Raw genomic sequence first — 20,527 nt, forward strand, 5'->3', positions numbered from 1 at the left:
TCCCGAGTGCCAGCCCAGCCTTTGGAGGGGACTCACCTCCAGGGATCTCTGTGGGATCAGCTCCCACCACGGTGGGCCTGGGGGGCTGCTCCATCCCCTCTGCACTTCTGGGGGTCCTTGGCATCCTGGCAAGGCAAACAAACCCCCCAGGAGAGAGCCTGGAGCGGGGGAACATCAATATTCACTGACACCATCACACACCCACAGAGCCTTCAGCCAAGTGGGACCACTGTCACGGACATCTTTTATGGAAAATCCTTTCTTTAGGATTTTTATTCCTGAGAAGCTGAGAAGCCTCAGGAACAAAATGTAACCAATGGTTATCTGCTGCTGTGGAATGCAACAGGTGCATCTGGGATTGGGCTCATGTGGTTGTTTCTAATTAATGGCCAATCACAGTCCAGCTGGCTTGGACTCTCTGAGAGTCACAAACCTTTGTTATTATTCCTTCTTTTCTATTCTTAGCCATCCTTCTGATGAAATCCTTTCTTCTATTCCTTTAGTATAGTTTTAATATAATATATATCATAAAATAATAAATTAAGCCTTCTGAAACATGGAGTCAGATCCTCGTCTCTTCCCTCATCCTCAGGCCCCTGGGAACACGGTCACAGGACCACCAGGAAGATTTGCATGGCACAGGCAGAATTCACTGCCTGTGTTTTATTCCCTCACTTTCCCTGTTTAGCCTTGGCAGCTGAACCAGGCAGCACAGCCAAAGAGCTCCAGGCAGCAGCTCCTGCATCACCCAGCGGCTCCTCGGCAGAGTTTGGGAGAGTTCTGCAATAAACTGGAGCAACGGAATTCTGGGGAAGGAGGAACAGCTCGGAAAGCATTGATGAGAGTGTGTTTAGCAGCTGCAAGAGAGCTGGAAACAGAAGGAAGCCTTTGAAGAGCTGGGCTGATGGAGAGAGATGGAAAAATTATGTAAAGTAAGAAAACACATCCAGAGCTTGCAGCAGGCTGTGAGCCCAGAGGGGGACGGGCTGGTACCAGAAGAGCCTTTGATTTTTCTCCTCTTGCCAGTGTACTCTGCATTAACATCCCAAATATTAACAACTTCCAATGTTAGGGTTTAGAGGAGAGGACCCAGGACTCCAGAAAGTGCCCAGTAACAGGGGCAGTGCCCCGAAATCCCCCTCCCACCCAGAGCCACGAGGCTGCTCCACTGCTCAGCTGTGCCCTGCAGGCTGCAGGTGGATGGGGGGGATTCCCAAACTGAGCCCCTCTTTTGGGCTGGGGGGGGGGGGGGATTCCCAAACTGAGCCCCTCTTTCGGGCTGGATGGGGGGGGTTCCCAAACTGAGCCCCTCTTTCGGGCTGGAGGGGGGGGATTCTCAAACTGAGCCCCTCTTTTGGGCTGGATGGGATTCCCAAACTGAGCCCCTCTTTTGGGCTGGATGGGATTCCCAAACTGAGCCCCTCTTTTGGGCTGGGAGGGAGCAGGGAGGGCAGCTCCCCTTGCCCTAAGCCAGAGCATCCCTTATGTAACTGCGGAATCCCAGAACTGTCATCACTGCAGCCTTTGCAAAGCCGTTTTTCCCTCTCTGAGTGGGGCTCATCAGCGACACAGGAAAGCTGCAAACCCAGCATGGCAACCCGGGACTGCTTGGCAGGGAGAAGGAGAAATGGAGCACGCCCGAGCAGCTGCTGAACAAAGCTCCCTACAAAGCCACTGCTCCCGCTCCTGGGCGCATTTGACAGGCTCACAAGCAGAGCAGTGAGACCCTGAAGCGTTTCAGTAACTCCCAATCCCCTCCTGCTCCTTCACAAAGCCGGTGATAGGTTGAAATGGCCGGAGGAAATAAGGGGAGGTAAGGGTGTACCTGTCGCAGCTGCTCAAGCCAGCGAGGAAATTTAAAAGCCCTCGGGTAAAATCTAAATATACATCTGCAAGGGAAGCATGAGACGTCTCCAGGCAGAGCACAGCAATGAGGCACGGCCAAGTCACTTTTCCAGGTGAGTACATAACGGGGTCACTCTCTGATTCCCGAGGTTCAATGGGAGCGGCGCCGGCTGCTCCAGGCAGGGCTGGGCAGGCGTGAGTCAGCCCCGAGAGGAGCAGGGCGGGGAGGGAGGCAGAGATGAGCAGAGGAGATGGGAGGGCAGCACCCAAACCTGGCTGGGAGGAGATGGAGAGATGCAGGGGAGCACCCAAACCCAGCCAGGAGGAGCTGGAGAGGAGCAGGGCAGCACCCAAACCCAGCCAGGAGGAGCTGGAGAGATGCAGGGCAGCACCCAAACCTGGCAGGGAGGAGCAGGGGAGCACCCAAACCCAGCCAGAAGGAGCAGAGGTGCCAGGGCAGCACCCAAACCCCTCCAGGAGGAGCTGGGGGGGCTCCAGGCTCCCCCAAGCCCAAAGCACCCCCGTCCCCTGCCAGCAGCTGCTGCCTCCCAGCAGGGATGATCTTTGCACCATAAATGTTTATGGCTTTAAGCATTTGTGCAGCGATTTCCCACCGGGAATCTGAAAACGCCTCGGAAATGCCCCTGGGTACTGCAGGAGAGGCCGAGCTGTGGGACAGGAGGGGAAGAAAATCCACCTGGTGTGGCAGAATTACCGTGGCAATCCCTTCCTGTCCCCCCAGCCTCTCCCAAGCCTGAGTCCCACAGGTGCCTTCGAGGCCAGGATTCCCCCTTGGGGTCTCCTGCTGCAGGGGCTGAGGCAGCACCTGGGGGAAGCACAGGAGTGCTCTGGGCACCCTCAGTGACCAGGGCAGGACAGGCAGCAGCCACAGCCCCTTTCCATCCCAGCCAGCCCAGGGGACACCCTGCTCCCCCGGGATTCACCCCAGCTTCTCCCAGGGGATGTGACAGGCAGCCAGAGCTGCAAAGGCACCTCGTGGCACCTCTCATGATCCCCTCTGGAATTTGGGAAAGTGCCCGGGAGGAGCTGGTGATGGAGCTGGCACCGCGGCATGGCATTCCTGCTGCTGCAAACAGCACTGGCAGAGCTCAGCAGGAAGCAATTTCACAGGGACTTTCAAAATGCCAGAGTGATTCCCACTCTGCAGTTTTAAAGGACTCCAAGTTCTTTTTTTCTTTTTTTTTTTTTTTTTTTTTGCATGATGTTCTTTGCTTTAAAGTATTGGAATTGCAATGTGATGCAGAGCAGTGTCTGCCTATTAAATGGTGCTAAGGGTTTCTGCTGAAAAACGTGGAGAATTTTAGCATCTAAAAACTTCCATAAAACTTCTAAAAAAATCCAAGAAAAATGATTGACATTCAAAGAAGAACTTTTGGCTTTGGGGCTCTCCATCAGCACTGCCAATTATGCCTCATGGTAATGACATTTTCTTCCCTCCCCAGGGTCGCTGGATGATGCCAGGTACCATTTCCCATACATTTTTTCATTTCTCTCAGCATTCTTTTTGTGATGCATTATATAAGACAGAGAAAATGGCAAGTCCCCCTAAAGAGGAATTCACAGTGTGCTGCAGAAATGAGGCATGAACTCCATGGAGTCTGTGACAGCCTCATCAGGCTGTGTGGGCAGGACGAGAACAGGGGGCTGTACCAGACCATTGATCTCCAGGAACGTTTCTTATTTTAACTTCAATGAGGAAAGATTTGCTTACCCATCAACATCCTGCTGTAGCCGGGGGTTCTGCTGTGAGCCAGGAGCCCCTGCAGCCAGGGGATGGGCTCAGGGAGTCACCTGCAGCCAGGGGATGGGCTCAGAGAGGCACCTGCAGCCAGGGGATGGGCTCAGAGAGGCACCTGCAGCCAGGGGATGGGCTCAGAGCCACCTGCAGCCAGGGGATGGGCTCAGAGCCACCTGCAGCCAGGGGATGGGCTCAGAGAGGCACCTGCAGCCAGGGGATGGGCTCAGAGCCACCTGCAGCCAGGTGAGTGCAATGCCCAAGTGACACAGGTGCTGTCCTGGATGTGACAAAAACCATCTCTCTTTCCACATCCAGCCAAAAGCAGGGGTCAGCCCAGAGGCATTAAAAGGAAAAGGCAAGGATGTGTGAACTGTGTCCCTGTTTTGAAGTTTTGCACAAAAAGCCCTGGAATTGCCCCCAGAGCTGCCTCACACCTGTCAGAGCTGCCTGCCCAGCCAGGGCAGGAGCCAAAGGTGAACTAAAGCCACAAAAGGATTTTAAATTGTCCACCAGCATTGCCCTTATCTGCCCATCAGCTTTTGGTTCAACTGCCATGACCAAATCCTCTGTTGGAAAGGGAACATCCACTCCAGGAGCTGGTGTGACAGCAAATGCTGTTCCACAGATCTTGGCTGCCTCGAACATTTACAGTAAAAAGCACAGCAAAAAAATGCCTTGGCCTGTTCTCATCTCTCACATAAAGACACAAAAAATGAAAAAGAGAAGGCTGCAATTTTTGACACAGTGTCTCCTTAAAGACTGAACTGCAAACATCATCCTCTCCATCTGTATCCATCCTGGCCAGGCAGAGGGTTTTAGGAGGAAGGATGGTTTAATAAACAGACATTTATAACAAGTGCCAGAGCTTGCAGCTTCATCATCTGGAAAAGAGTCGATTAAAGCAAGTGAGAAACTCCCTGATCACTAGAAGTGTCTAATGGAATTAAAATTGAATTATATCATGATTAATATCTTCACCAGCATGTTCAGCTGTACTCCTTTCTCTCCCTAAAATCTGCCTGTGGGAAATAGAGCATAAAAAGCTCAGAGGGGGGGAAAAGGCCCTAAAAGTTTGGGTAATTGTTCCAGCTCTCCAAAGTTTCTCAGGAAAAGCAGCCATGAGGTCCCAAAGAGGATCTTGAGGTGAGCACTAACCCATGCAGGAAAAGCAGCACTCACTGTGCCTCTTGTGAATCCTGCTCCTTTGAAAGGGAACAGAAATTCCAGCAGCACAAGATTTGCTCTTTGTCAGAGGTTTTTTGAGGTTTTTTTTTTAAATTCTCACCATTGGGAAGGAGTGCAGCCCTCGTGCATGCACGCTGAGGTCACCACATGTCTGCAAGCAGAAACATTTGTGCTGCTGAACCCTGGAAGGCTGAACATTCCTGAGGCACAGAGCACAGCATCCACCACTAAAACCATTTACAAGTTCTTAGCTCGAAAGAAATATTTCCCATTAGAGGCCTAACAAGAGCTGCACAGAAAATTGTTTTTCCTCTCAATTTTCACACAATAGCTGCTGGCAATAAATCTCCCCATCAGCACTGGACAGTTCTAAGTGCAGTTACTGTGTGGGAAGAGTCCAAACAAAGTGACAATACCGAGCTTTAAAAGCATTTTGGAGGAAGATGAAAAGGAAAAAAAAATTGTTAAACTACAGCTCTGGAGGAGGCTGAGGAGCTGTAATGGCTTTTGTGTCACCATCTCACACTCCCAGTGACCCCACAGAGCAGCAGCTCCTGCAGCACAGCCTCCAGCCCATGGCAGTCCCTGAACAGCAGCTCTGAGATGACAGCCTGAGACATCTCCACGCTGGAAAGAGACTGTAAAATCTTTTTCCACACAGAAAAACCTCATGGTGCTGATTTACTGACCTGGAACTGATGGGTCTTGAGAGGCTTGAGAGAAGCAGGGATGACAGGCTGGGTATAGAACATGAACTTCCCCTTCCTGGTGTGCTGTCTCCTGAGTGAGCACATTCCTGCACACGTGTGTGTGTGTGTGTGAGCACCTCAGGACAGGGATGTCCCTGTGCCAAGGAGCTGGAGCTGCTCCAGGAGAGCAGAAAGTCCAACCCCAAATCATCTGAAGTGGGAACTGAACGTCAGAGGAGGCCTCGACTCTCAGCAGCGTGGGTGTGATTGCATCAAACTGTAATGAAGCAAATCCATCTCCAAAATCCAACTTCAAGAACAGTAACTGAACAGCTTCCTCCAGTAAATGCCTTCCCAGAGCCCAGCTGCAACTTCTTGCTGAGAAATACAGGCAGCACCTAATCCCCACTTCTGTTCTTGAGCAAACACCGTGACTGTGCATTAGAAACACCAAACTAAATTAACACGAGTGTCCATGCCAATTATTCCAATTAAACTCTCTTCTAAGAGCCAATTACCACCCATTTCATTAAATGAGAAAATTTTCAACAATACTCCCATATGGAGCTCTCAGCCCAGATGCAATTATGCACTTCACACACTGGTACTGGACACTGGGCAAACGAGTGTCTCTGGGTCTCTGCAATGCCACCACCAGCAGAGTTCATCTGAAAGGAGATATGGCAGTGCTTTAGCTCTGAAAAGCTGTGTTTGGTACCCATCTGCAGCATCCTTTTCTGTTTAAACTGCTTTTTGCTCACCTACAAACCAACACGGTGCCTCAGTGAAAATGCCACTCTCAAATGAAACAGCTCAGGGCAGTGACTGAGGCGTTCAGACCGAGGCAGAGTGGCTCAGGCGCACAGAGTGGTGTGAGCTGGAGCAGGATTCCCACTGCTCCAAGAGCTCACGCTCCCGAGGCTCCGTGCTGGAAAAACGCCCACTTTTGGCAAAGCCCTGCCTCGCTCGTAAACATTTCCCCGGGGGATTTTTTTTTTTTCCCTTCGTTTTTTGCCGCTTTCTGACAGGATAACACATTTCTCAGCAGTGTCACTCCTGCCCACAGGATGGCAAGGTCTCAAGCTGACATTTGCTGAACATCTTCACCACCTGCTCCTCAGAAACATTGCTCTCTCCCAGACAGAGGAGACCTTTTCCCTGACAGCTGCTGCCACCAGGGAGGTGACACGTACCTGCATGGAGCCACCAAGCTCCAGCTGCTCCCGAACCCCAGCTTGTGCTGGAGCCACAGGGACCCTGCCCCACGGCCGAGGCTCACACAGGGCTGGGGGCTCTCGCAAAGTCCATTTCTACAGCCAGAAACTCTTTGCAGCAAATCTCAAGGAAAGAAATGACTTTGCTGATAGTCACACACGGGGAATGAGGCACGCGCAGCAGCTCCGTGGCTCTGCCCACGGCCCAGAGAGGAGAGCTCCCCGCCTGGAGGGAGCTGCTAAATTTGCAGAGCCGCACTCGGCTGCTCTGGAGGCTGCGTGGGCTGCAGGAAGCGCGGCAGAGCCGCCGAATCCAAACACAGCCGCAGCTTCCCGCAGCTTCCCGCAGCTTCCCTGCCGCTCCCGCCCCGCCCCGGCGCTCCGGGATGGGGAAACACCCGCCCGACGGGAACGGGAATGGGAACGGTAATGAGCTGGGGAAACACCCGCCCGACAGGAACGGGAATGGGAATGAGAACGGGAATGAGCTGGGGAAACACCCGCCCGACAGGAACGGGAATGGGAATGAGAACGGGAATGAGCTGGGGAAACACCCGCCCGACAGGAACGGGAATGGGAATGAGCTGGGGAAACACCCGCCCGATGGGAATGGGAACGGAAATGAGAACGGGAATGAGCTGGGGAAACACCAGCCCGAGTCCAGGAATGGGAATGGGAATGAGCTAGGGAAACACTCGCCCGACAGGAACGGGAATGGGAACGGGAATGAGCTGGGGAAACACCTGCCCAATGGTCTGGGAATGGGAAAACACCCGCCTGACAGGAATGGGAATGGGAATGAGCTGGGGAAACACCAGCCTGACAGGAACGGGAATGGGAACAGGAACGAGCTGGGGAAACACCAACCCAATGGTCTGGGAATGGGAATGGGGAAACACCAGCCTGACAGGAACAGGAACAGGAATGGGAATGAGCTGGGGAAACACCCGCCCAATGGTCCGGGAATGGGAATGAGAACAGGAATGAGCTGGGGAAACATCAGCACGACAGGAATGGGAATGGGCTGGGGAAACACCAGCCCGACAGTCCAGGAATGGGAATGGGAATGAGCTGGGGAACCTCCCCTGGGAGCCACAGGCAGCAGAGTACAGGGCAGGGGAGTCACCACCCAAAGAAATCCACACCCAAACCCCTGCAAATCCCAGTCATGGTCACTCACTCACACGGGGCGGGCTTGGGGTTGGCCTCACCTCAAAGTGAAGCTTTTCTGAGAATCCTGCTATTGAAGCAGAGGCTGAGAGCACACAGCAGCCGTGTCCATCCCCAGCAGTGCAGGAGAGGGACAAAATCCATCCTGGAGAGAGGAACTCACCACAGCCCTCTGCAGAGCAGGACCAGGTCTGAGGGAACCTGGGGTTCCATGGAACCTGCAGATCCATGTTTAACTCCAGGAGCTGGGATGTGCAGAGAGGAGGATGGCAGCACCTCCCTCAGGACCCTCCCTGGGTGGAGGATCCCAACTTCCAGCCTTGGCAGAGTGGCCATGGGTGGCTGCACAGACAGGAGACATGGACAGACCCACTCCTCACTCCCCTAGGCCCAACAGACCGCATACCCAGCACCTCAGGGACAAACACGCCACAGCAGCCAGCTTTATGTGAAGCTACAACCAAAAGCTCAAAGACAGTGACAAGAGAGGGTCCTGGAGAGAACAAGAAAATGCCATTTTCCCTGGGTTTGTGGAGCTGGACGGCAGTGATGTGTGCGCTGGCCTCCAGAGGGCCCCGCCGCAGTGAGATGGCAGAGCAGCAGCAAAACCCACCCGCGACAAAGGAGCCGGTGACAGCAGCGACATCAGAGCCTGCCCAGCAAAGCACAGGCAGCGGGGCAGAGAGAGGGACAGACCGACAGCCCCAGGGCTGGGGCAGAGGTGTCACACAAGGGACAGTTTGTGCCTGAGATGGACACCCCCAGTGACAGCAGCAGGGCTGCAGAGCACAGGGGACACCTGCCCCTGCTCCATCCCTCCATGTGACACCCAGACCCCGGCCAGGGACACAAACCCTGCTCTGGTGGCAGAGTCCTGGCCCTGCTCCTCACCCTGCAGCAGCCCCGGTGCCAGGAGCTCCAGCTCCAGCCCTCCAGTGTGCCACACACCAGGGCACGGTGGCACAGTGACACAGGACAGCCAGCACCTCACCAGAGCCCAGCTCCATGGAGAAAACCAGGATATTTCTGCACCAGCACAGGTACAAACCCACCCCTCACCATTGCTTAGCTCACCCCAGGCAAGATTTTCGTTCATCCAAAGAGCAGAAACACGAAGGAAAGACGTGATTGAAGCTCCCAGCTTCACGGAGGGACATCTGGCTGTGTCCCCACACTTCAGTCACAGGCCCCCAGTAATTCACGGCTCTTTCACTCCACATTACCCTGCTGACCTCACCCACCCCCGGCAGGGCAGAGTGTGCTGCTCTCCCTCCCCACATCCTTCCTTCCTTCCTCCCTTCCCACATCCCTCCTTCCTTCCAAATTCCCACATCCCTCCTTCTTCCATCCCTTCCCCCTGGCTCTGAGCCCCCCATGGTCGCCTGTCCATGGTGTTCCACATCCCTGCTCTCCCACCCACCTGCTGCAGGCAGGAACCCAGCCAGGCCATGGGCATGGCAGAGCATGAGCAGGATGTGCCCCCTCCTTGGCTACAGGGACCCCGTTCCATGGGGGAAAACATCACAGGAGAAGCACAGGGGAAACACCAGTGCAGAAAATACACCTGGCTGCAGAAACCTTCACCCCCACGCTGAGGGCTGGCACCCAGCACGCTGGCACTGACCACAGATGGCCCCGGGGGTGTCCCAGCCACGAGGTGTTGTGCCCATCCATAAACTTTGCTCCCCGCCTTCCTCTCACAAAGCACCATTTCTATGGCCAGCAAACAGCTCCAGGCTGTCTCCTGAAGGGACAGGAGCAGATGCTCTGTCTGGAGCAAGGCAGAAGCAAGACCAAGCAATTGTGGCCCCAGTGCAACCCAAAGAGGCAAAGCCAACTCTGAGCTCCTGGAGCTCCTCCAGGAACCACGGATGGCCCTGGCAGGGCACGTCTGCCCCTGCACCACATGGCTGGGGGAGTTTCAGGACAGAAAATAACTCTGAAAATGCTTCCAAGCACTGCTTCACCCACTACTTGCTTTAAAGGACAGGTTTGCTGAGTTTGAGAAGTTTGGAAAACGTTGAACATTGGAAAACATTCCTCTAATCTGCTGGCAACGTGCTGACACCCATGGCATTCCTGTTCTCACCAAGGCCTTGCATCTCAACTCTACCACCACAAACTTCTTCATTATCAATTATTTATTACCTAGAATAATTAAAGGGGAAATGCTGAACCTGCCAGGGGATTTGCAACCCTGAAATCCTCCTTCCAGCCCTCTGGCTGTGCAGGGGAGATCTTAAAACATCAATGAGGTTGTGGGGACAGAACAGAGAGCAGAGTCAGACTGGCACCACAGGGACCTGCCTGCTCCAGCAGGCTGCACTTTGATCCTCTCCCTGCAGTAAAACAGCAGCCAGAAATTTGCTAAAATGGCAACAAAAAGCTTCACAAAGAGAGGAAATGAGGTCACGGAGCCGATGAAATTCCATGCTGTTAATTGATAAAAAGTGTGATGGAGCAGCAGAATCTAAACTAGAAACTCTCTGAAAGATAATTTTTTTTTTAATTGCAGCAATGCAGCAAATTAATGGACTGATAATAGAGAAAATCTCCAGGTTTGGGGACTGGGAGGCTGCACTGCCAACCCTTGGTGGGCAACCTGAGAGCAGCTGGCAGGAGCCCTGCCCAGAGCCTGTGTGAGCCACTCTGAGCTGGCAGCCAGGAGCAGGATGAGGGATTTAATTTGCACAAGAACACCTCCACCTCTGCTCTGGATCCAGACAAGTGCCAGTGGAGCAGAGGCAAATGCAGCATGGCAGGGAAATCTGTGCTCGCTGCAGGGCTCCCCTGGCAGCGCGCTCTCATCCCTCTCAGTAAGCAGGGCCAGAATAGAAAAGGATTGCTCCTGTCTGTCGGTGGCACTTCTCACAACCAGAGGTGCTTGGATTCAAATTCCAGCCTTTTATTCCTGTCTCAGCCCCTCTGCTGCACAGACCACAATAAAATGAGTGAGGTGCCTCACAGGAACATGCACAGCAGCAATTACCAGCCAAGTTACTCACTCTGCTGGTGACCTCACAGCCACACAGGGGTCTGAGGGAGAGCAGCTCACACCTGAGCAGGGCTGGCATCACCACAGGGCTGGGACAGAGGGACAGGAACCTCTGTGTCCCCCAAGAGGGGCTGCCTGAGCTGCCAGGCACTGAACATGCTGTGCACAGGAAAAGCAGTGAGCAACACCTTCAGAGCAGCAATAAATTATTTCCCTTGGGAACAAAGATGCAACTGCGATGAGAGAAGGTGGTGGGAAAACAGAGCAGTAAAATTTAATGCATTCTCTGCAATTACAGCTACAGCTGCCAAGTTGTTTCTGGTGCTGTCACCACAGCAGCAGTGGTGACAGCTTTGGGCTCAGCCCGACCTTCCAGCCTCACCTGAAGCTGCACAGCCCTCCTGGGGACTCCTGCAGGCACGGGGCCCTGCTGTGCTGCCAAAGAGCAGCGTGGTGTGTGCACAGCCCGGCACATCCCTGTGCTGGAGGCCCTGCCAAGCTCTCACACCCAGCCAGGCTTCTCCCCTGGCTCCCCCTGCAGCTGCCCCTGCCCTTTCCCAGCAGGCTGAGGTGGCACAGGAGCTCCCCTGGCAGGGAGACGCCCCAGGGCCACCCCAGGAGCCACCAGAGATGCCCCAGCAGCTCCAGAGCCACGCCAGGACCACGTGGAAGGAGCTTTGTCCCGTTTACCACAGCAGGAGCCAGGACTCCAGCATTCCTCATGCCCTCTGCACTGTGCCTGCCAGGAAATCTCTCATTTAGGACTTGCAGTGTGTCCTGTACGACACCTTGAGGGGAGTAAAACAATTCATTTTGCCCAAATGAGTGAGCTCAGCAGCAGCCCAGGGGGAATGTGCCCACCTCACCAAGCCCCTGCCCATGCTCCTCCCTCACTCAGGTACCTTGAAATGCTCTTTTCTCTTTCAAACCCATTCCCCCAACAAATAGAAAAGGAACCAAAGGGAAAGTAAATAAGTGGGAAAAGAAAACCACCCCAGGGAGGGACGGAAATTTGAGCCCACGGTGTTAAATTGCACTAAATAACTGAAAATCAATGTTGTTCTTCCTTTTCCTCAGGGCACAGCCATACACAGCAGCACTCCTGGGACACCTCTGCTCATTCCACCAGCCTGCTACGTGCACTTTCTTTTATTGCAAGCAAGGGCCCACTGCTGACAGTGAAAACAATATCCCTGGAAAAAAGCAATGGCCATTTTTTAAAATAAAATAATAGTTACAATTACAAGAGAACTGTGTTTCTTCTTTGCTCTATTACTTTCATAATTTTCCTAATACTCCTGCCAATGTCCAGGGGTACCTGCCTGAAGACGAGGAGACAAGAGCACACCAATAGCTGCAAGGAAACATCAATTAAAAAACTCCAAGCAGCACTGCAATTAAGCCACAGCACTGGGAATCATCCCTGCAGCCTTTCAGAACAACTGGAAAAACAAACCTCAATTAAGAATGCTATCATTAAAAAGTTCTGCAAACACAAGAAAACCCAAATCAATTTTATAAATCTGCCTCAGGCTTCCAATGCTCCTCATGCTGGTGTGTCCCACCTGGGGCTGGGCTCAGCAATCCAGAGGCAGCATCTGTTGGCTTTGCCCCTGTTAAGGGTGAGGAGGTGCCCACACCATGCAGGGCTGGCAGGGGCAAACTCCTGCTTGTGCTGTCACACAGAAACTTCCTTGATAAAGCATTGACTCAGGGAAACAGCCTAATCTAATTATTTCATTAATTAAACAGCCTAATCTGATTAATAACTGGTTGGGTTTTGCTTTGCCAGGTGGAAGGAGCAGAGGAGAAGCAATTTAACTCTGCTGGACGCACAGGCACTCCCAAGCTCCCATCTGGGATCCCAGCACCTTCAATTTGTTACTTGGTTTGCTCAGGCATCATCACTGAGCTGCCCCTTGAGAGTTTCTGCACCCAGGAATGGTGGAAATAGGTCTAAACACCATTTTTGAGGGAAGGGATATTAGCAATAATATCCATCCTGCTTTACAAGCAAGGGGTCACACTGCTGGGGGATGAAGAGCCTCCCCCAGGGGAATTTTGTGGCACACAAGCAGCAGAGCTGAATCTCCTAATTCCAGGTACAAACCTTCCCTGGCACAGAGGCTACAGCCTGAGCAGGCTGTGCGCTGATTTAAAATATTGCCATTACCTCACCAGCAGAGAAACAAATGTCTCTAATTTCTGGATACAAATTGGAATTTTCAAATTGGCATCTGCATCTTCCAAATAAAATGAGGAAAATTGCCCATTAAATCAAATAGCAATGAAGTGAGGACTCAGCCACAGAACCTGCCTGGGGAACACAAAACTCCCCAGCTCCATTAATGTAATGATGCATTTTGATGAGGAGCTCACTTGGGGCATGTTAGCACGAAAACTGCAGGGATAAGATCCTCCAAGGCTGATATTGCAGCACTTCACTTTGCTCATGCCAAGCATATTCTGACCTAAGAGTTAGAGCCACCACTTAGTGACAAATTAGAGACAAAGACCAGATGTCAGATCACAGACAAAGAAGTTGTAAGACTCTAAAAAAACTGAAAGCAGAAATTTAAAAGAATTGGCCTCGGTTGACAAAATCCTCTTTTCTTGGTTATGCAACACCCAAAATATCTTTGATTTGAAATAGGAGATGTTAAAATTTTATGGAGAAGTTTCTGAATTCTTCTGCACAAGCAGCTTTTCCAAACATTCTCATCCATCAAAATGATTTTTTTGCTGATAATTAGCCTCAGAAAAATGCACTTAATCAAAGTGACATCCATTACTTCTCGCTCCTGTAAATAGGACTGTGGCTTCTGACGATGATTTTCTGGAAAGTGTTCAGACTATTCAAATTAGGCAACAAATAAGCTCCTAATGAACACTTTTCTGAGATACAGTTTAATTTTATTTATGGGCTTTTTTTATACATGCCCCAACCCAGCTGTCAGCACTGTCCAAGAAAAGAGAAATGCAGGAGATCAAAAACTGCCCCAGCCAGGACAGCAAACATCAAAGGGATGCCACAGCTTGGGGTGTGAAACAATATTTATCCATCCAGCAGATGTGCTTTCTCAGCTGCCTTTAATCAGCACTGGCAGCATCCCTTCAGAACAGGAGCCTGGGCAGCCCCAGCCCTGGGGATGCTGTGCTGAGCTCCTGCTCCCTTCCCCAGCATCCCTGGCCCTGCTCCCACAGCTCCCTGGCACAGAGGGTTCCCATTTCCAGAGGATTCCCATGCCAGGAAGGTGAAAAGGGAGCCAGGCCCCAGCAGGGTTTGTGCCCCCAGTTCTTCACCTTCTCTTTGTCACAGGCTCAACATCTCAAACTCTGCCTTTGCAGAGGCTCTGGGTGCTTTCATGGCCACAAAACATCAGTGAGATAAGAAAGGCAGCACTGCCAGGAGCCAGCAGAACAAATCCATTTTTCTCCCAGTATTGGCATTGACAGCACCTTCCAATGGGAAGGAAATTTCTGAACTGGGCAGGACTAATGCCAGATAACAGAGGCAACTGCAAGGCTCCAAAGAGAGCCTTCCCTCCCCACGGCAGAAATCACCTCCCAGGCCCCAGCAGTCAGATTCCTGCCCTGAGAGCTGCTTGTAGCCTCTGGGAATCCAGAGTGAATGACACCTAACCCTGCTCCTCCAGCCCAGAGACCTGCCAGAAATGTCAAGCCCAGAATTTAAACACAGCTCAGCCCAAAGCCTTCCACCCTTCGTGGCAGTGAGCTCTGAAGATGGTAAGATGATCCTGGAAAGAGATCTTGGGCTTGACAACTCTAGATTTGCTTGTCATTAGGCTTTTCTCTCTCTGTCTCACAAATCCATTTTCCTCCCACATTCCCTTCCCAGCCAGCCATTTCCTATTTGCTTCCTGGCCAATTTATTGCATCCACCACAGGAGAATGAGTGTTATTTCATTCTCCTGTCAATCAGTCCACCTGCCAAGGAGCAAGCCCTGCTCAGATCGACTGTGATCACCTTTCACATCCCAAAAACAAAAGTAAATTAGGAGCAGCCTAATTTACCCATCCCACCTCACACTCACTGATTAGTCCCTTCTGTTTCAGAGGTTATCTGGACCCACTCTCTCCCCCTGCTGTACCACAGCTCTCTAATTACCTACTTGTTCCAATGAGCTCTCATCTCCTCAAGCTCCAGCATTACCTCATTCCAGGGCTGGTGTCTCTTCAGCATCCCCTGTGATGAAGATGCACTAATTCATCTCCAGCAGGAGCAGTTTTAACTCTCCAGAAGCAGCAAACCCCAGGCTCCCCTTTGGCCTCTCATCCTTTCAGTCTTTGCTGACCCCAGAAACCTCCTCACTTCCAGCAGCACACTCATTCCAGGGTAATGCTCAAAACCAGACCTTTGAGACATTGAATTTAAGCATTCCTTTGACAAATAAAAGAGATATTCAGCATTATGGGTGCTTTCCTTCAGTGTCACATCTCCCAGTCCAGGGAGCTCTGTTTCACCCCTCCGGGTTCCCTGCAGAGTTTGTGGGGGGATTTTCCTCAGCACATCCCTGCCAGGGCTGCAACAAAGCCCTTCAAAGCACAGCTCTGAGCTGCTTATCATCCACAAGCACAGCAAAGCCAAAAAGTCCTTTCTGCTTCTCATTTTTTTTTCTTCCTAAATCAGCTCCTGATTCAGTGGGTTTGGAGCAGGCTAATGAACTAGTCATAATTACTCCAGCAAGCTCGGTTCAGCCACAAGGTCTCACGATTATTAATGACTTGGATTGGAATTTAGGCCTAACAACAACATTTCCCAAAGCCCACAGCTCATCTCAGCTCCCAGGGAAGTCAAGTGGACTCCAGTGAACAGCAAACGTGGGCTCGGAGATCTGCAAGCCCCCACACAATGAAATTATCAGCGTTTTCCAGACAAAGGGGAAATCAAATAACTCAAGGAAACGGCACAGAGCCAGTGAAACTGAGATATCTCGAGAAACAATGCTAATGAATTCTTGAGAAATGGGGCTAATGAATTAACAAAACAACCCAGAGTATCTCCACATTAAAATTAAAGAGAGATGCTGAATCAGAAAGACTCAAATCTAGAGGAAAATGAAGGTTAAGGGGTGTAACCAGAGAAATACATAAAGAACACAATCTGCTGCTATTGCCATCTTCCCTATTTCAGATGCTTCCAAATACTTAAATATGAAAACTATTAAATCTTCACTCTTGACCAAATGAGCCGTATCACAACCATTCTGAAAGCCAGACATTTTCTGCAGCAGGAATTTCCTGTTAACTTCTCACTCAGTATCATAAAACTATATTAATGTTTAAGTGTCTGTTAAGGAAATCTGGGCTTTAAAACCTCCAGGATCACAGATTCCTTTTTGTGCCAGACCAATTTTATGCAGCGATAAAAGTTAGGAACACTTATAGAGAACATTTGTAAAACCCACATTCACAGTCTCAAAGCCAAATTCACTTTTTTTTTTTTTATGATACTTGTACATATAAAAAAAAAAGAAATTATCTCTTAAGAGAAATGCACAAAAAACCTTGATGCAGGTGTAGCAGGCACACAGCAGCTAGTCAAGGACTAACCAGTAATTGAAAGGTTTCCTCCAACAAGAATTACATCTCTCTTTGTTTGCATCACGCAATTAATTGGTAGGGAAAGATAAACACCTGACTCCCCATTAGCACTGGCATTTATGATATGAGCAGAGTTGAAGGGAAGGTGCCTGTTCCTCTCGCTTGAACTGCTCTGCCCATGGAATTCTCTTGCCACCCACGGCATTCCCTCTGTTGCTCACTGGATAAATCCCAGCCAGGCAGGAACAGCAGGACAGTGCTCAGCACAAAAAAGCCATTCCTGTGGTCATCCTGAGGAAGGGAGAGCAGCACCACAACCCCAGCAGCTCTCCAGAGCCACCCTGCTGCCAGACAGCATCCAAGGGCAGCCTGGAGGAGCCGTCCCTCCTCAGTAAATGCTTGTCAGCCCAAATTCCACACAAATTCACAGGGAGTTCCACCAGCCCCTCACTTTCCCGCACCTCCCCCAGACATCCGTCCCTTCTCCTGCTTGCCAGCCCCTGGTGGGACTCCAGGACGCAGCCAGGTGCCCACAGAGCTCTGCTGGCCCAGTGCACCCACAGCAACCCCCAGTGCACCCACAGCAACTCCCAGTGCACCCACAGCAACTCCCAGTGCACCCAACAACAATTCCCAGTGCACCCAACAACAATTCCCAGTGCACCCAACAACAATTCCCAGTGCACCCAACAACAATTCCCAGTGCACCCACAGCAACTCCCAGTGCACCCACGGCGCTCCCAGCACATCCAGCACCCCGGGGCACCCGCGGCCTCCTCCCGCACACCCCAGCGGTGCCACAGCCGCCGGATCCTCCAGCGCATCCCAGTGCCCGCAGCTCCGAGCAGCCCCGGCCATCCGCGGCCTCTCCCGCCCTCAGCACCGCGGAGAGCTCCGCGCCGGGAGCGGCACCGCGGACAGCTCCGCGCCCGTGTCCCCTCCGCTGTCCCGCAGCTGTCCCCGGTGTGTCCCCGCGCCCCGTGTGTGTCCCCCCAGCCCCGGCAGAGCCCCAGGTCCGTGTGTCCCTGCCGGCGGGTTGGTGTCCCCGCGCTGTCCCCGCGCTGTGTGCCCCGAACCTGTCGTCGCTCTGGAAGGACTGGTCCCCCAGCAGCAGATCGCGGAAGCGGTACCGGGGCGGCAGCGGCAGCACCTCGGACTCCAGCTCCGTCATCTTCAGGGAGGCGATGTCCAGAATGACCCCGCTCTTGCGGCTCCCGCCGCCGTCCCCGCCGCCGCAGCCGCCGGGCGACGAGAGCCTGCGGGAGAGAGAGACAGAGGGGACAGCGACAATGGGGGGGCGCGGGGGGCCCTGCCCTGCCCGCCCCTGCCCCTCCTCCGGGGCCGGCCCCGCGCCCCCCCGCACCCCCGGTTACATTGCGGGGCAGGCGGTGCCCCCCCGGCAGAGCGCTCCCCCCGGGGGCATGGGTGGCTCGGGGCTCCGCCGCTCAGCACAGCGCCCGGCGGGGCGGGCAGGGTCCCCCGGAGCGCCCCGCACAGCGGCGCCGGGCTCAGGACATCGGCTGCGAGCAGCAGAGCGACGGAGAGCAAGAGGAGCCAATGGAAGAGCCCGATCGCCGGGAGGAAATCAAAGTGCTCGCAAGATAATCGAGAGCCAAGCCCAGATCCACCCCCAGCCTCCCCCCGCGGCGAAAAGTGGGGATGGGAGGCGGGCAAGGCGATGGCTCCACAGCCGTGCTGGAAGCAGAAGCTCAAGCACAACCTCCTCTCCGGACTGCTGGCACTTAAATCATCCCAACAGCCCCGGGATTAAATGAGAAACCGCCAAGGCTGATGAGTCAGTCGCCTGTCCAGCTGCCAAGTGCCGTGGCCAGGAGGATACATCACCCATACCACCCATCCCTGGCATGTCTGTGGTCAGGAGGAAACATCACCCACCCCTCGGAATGGCCATGGCCAGGAGGATCCATCACCCACCCCTCGGCATGGCCATGGCCAGGAGGAAACATCACCCACCCCTCGGCATGGCTGTGGTCAGGAGGAAACATCACCCACCCCTCGGCATGGCTGTGGCCAGGAGGATCCATCACCCACCCCTCGGCATGGCCATGGCCAGGAGGAAACATCACCCACATCACCCATCCCTGGCATGGCCATGGCCAGGAGGATCCATCACCCACCCCTTGGCATGGCCGTGGTCAGGAGGATCCATCACCCACCCCTCGGCATGGCCATGGCCAGGAGGATCCATCACCCACATCACCCACCCCTCGGCATGGCCATGGCCAGGAGGAAACATCACCCACCCCTCGGCATGCCTGTGGCTCCATCAGGGGGTGGGCAGTGCCTGGGAGGGACCCAAGGCGGTGGCTCACAGGCAGCAGCTGCATGTGGCCACTACCCACAGGGAGGAGATGGAGCCCAGCCAGCCCTCGGGAGGTTGTTTCAGAGGGTTAAGGGCTGTCTCTGGTCTCTTTTCTCAAAGCACATCTACCAACCAGAACGTGGGTATGCCCCCGCCGCCCACATCAGCTCGAGCCACCCATCACAGCAGATTGGGGTTGAACTGAAACCTCACAAAGCAGCAAAGCCACGCATTGCAGAGACCCCAAAGGCAGCACCCCAGCTCCTGATCCTGTCTGGTTGGGCTCCATCGGTGAAGTTCATCCCTGCCATGAGAGGAGCACCAATTTCACAGACTCTTGGTGGGAAGAGGGGAGGACAGGGCTTGGAAGAGGAGCTGTGGTGCCTCTGAGCTGATTCTTTGTCCCTCACATGTAACTGAAGTGTGAGGCAGCCAAGAGCTGAAAGGCTCCAACTCCTGTCTGATGTTCTTCCAAGAGTCTCCTCCAAAGCCTCTCCAACCCATTCCCAGCATCCTCCCACAGCTTTGCCTCCAGAATACCCTGCACAAGCAAAGGCAGAAGAGCCTCCAGCAGCTGGATCCTGAACCAGCACTGAGCACAGATCAGGGATTTGCTGCAGGGATGGGAGCTGAGGCTCCTCAGATCCTCTTCTCTCCCCACCACCTCACAGCCCTGTAAATCAGCTCCCAGCTGAGCAGATCCCACAGCCCTGCTCAGCTGCTGCTCCCGAGTTTCCAGAAGAGCAGTCAGCATGCAGGATTTCAGAATTTCTGCTGAGCACAGCCCCAGCACACAGCCCAGCCCGCCCTCAGCGCTTCAGATGGTTCTCACTGCTGTTATTTGCCACTTAATTCTGTCCCCCCCAGAGCTGCTCAGCTCCTTTCAGCTGCCATATGCACAGAGCAGCCAGGGCTCTGCACTGACGAATGCATCTGTGCAGGGCCCTGGGCACTGGGGAGGTTATTCTATGCTACTCATTGATCCAAAACTTGGTCTTCAGGATAAATCAAACCAAGCTCCTGTCAACTCAAGCACTCCCTCTGGATCCACTGATATAAACACCGAGGTTTGCTGACCACCTCCAGCTCGTGTTGCAAAGGAGGATCTAACATTAAGCACAAAAAAAAAAGAGAAAAAGAAAGCCACAATTAAGTCTTTCCTCTTGGAGCTTAACTATGATAAATGAGGCCAAAAGCAGGCTGTTTCTAGGCCATCAGGACAGCACTCTGAAAGGCAAATTTCAGCGTGAGAAAATGCAATTTTTAAAAATTATCCACCCTCTTCTCATAACCACGGTTTAAAGCGGGGAGGCAGGTGCCTGGCTCCAAATGGGGCTGCCTGCAGTTGTGTTTGAAGGAGGCTGTCACACCCAGTGCTCTCCAGGGGTTATCTAGTGCCTGTTTGAAGCAGTGCTGAGCTGCACAGCCCTGGGCACACTGCCTGCCATGTGGAAAGGGCAGCTTTGCCCACAGCTCCTGGGCAGGCAGGGCCATCCTCACCCTGCCCACTGTGGGAGCTGTGGATGCTCACAGCTGTTCCCAGCCCTTCTCCTGGATATCAAACACATCTCTTGGGGTTTGGGTGCTGTTTGGTTTTTATTTCCACATGATTCTTTTCCAACTCAATTAATCCATCTCTCCTGGCCTCAGATCATGTGTCAGATCATGAAACAAAGCAAATATTCACCACTGTCCTTTATCAGCACTTAGAATCTGTAGTAAAATCCAATTATATCAGTAGCTCTGGAAACACAATTTTTGCTATTTGCATCTGAGATTCTT

The 20,527-nt window shown here is 53.0% G+C and overlaps 1 protein-coding gene across 7 annotated transcripts in view; it reads right to left on the reverse strand.

Moving 5' to 3' along the window:
• KCNT1 (potassium sodium-activated channel subfamily T member 1) overlaps nucleotides 1-20,527 on the reverse strand; it is an 81,799-nt gene that overhangs the window by 50,834 nt on the left and 10,438 nt on the right. For 5 of the 7 annotated variants that reach the window (XM_071454175.1, XM_071454176.1, XM_071454178.1 and 2 more), the window contains exon 2: nucleotides 17,499-17,678. The exons of 1 other annotated variant lie outside the window; for it this stretch is intronic. In XM_071454175.1, the coding sequence (XP_071310276.1) occupies nucleotides 17,499-17,678 (180 nt within the window). Of the gene's footprint in view, nucleotides 1-17,498; nucleotides 17,679-17,795; nucleotides 18,165-20,527 lie in introns of those variants that run through there. One more of the 7 variants, XM_071454179.1, reaches the window with a different exon arrangement.

Source organism: Agelaius tricolor, unplaced genomic scaffold (assembly GCF_023055355.1).
Source record: "Agelaius tricolor isolate 1412-34295 unplaced genomic scaffold, bAgeTri1.0.p SCAF_38, whole genome shotgun sequence".
NCBI classification, from domain to species: domain Eukaryota; kingdom Metazoa; phylum Chordata; class Aves; order Passeriformes; family Icteridae; genus Agelaius; species Agelaius tricolor.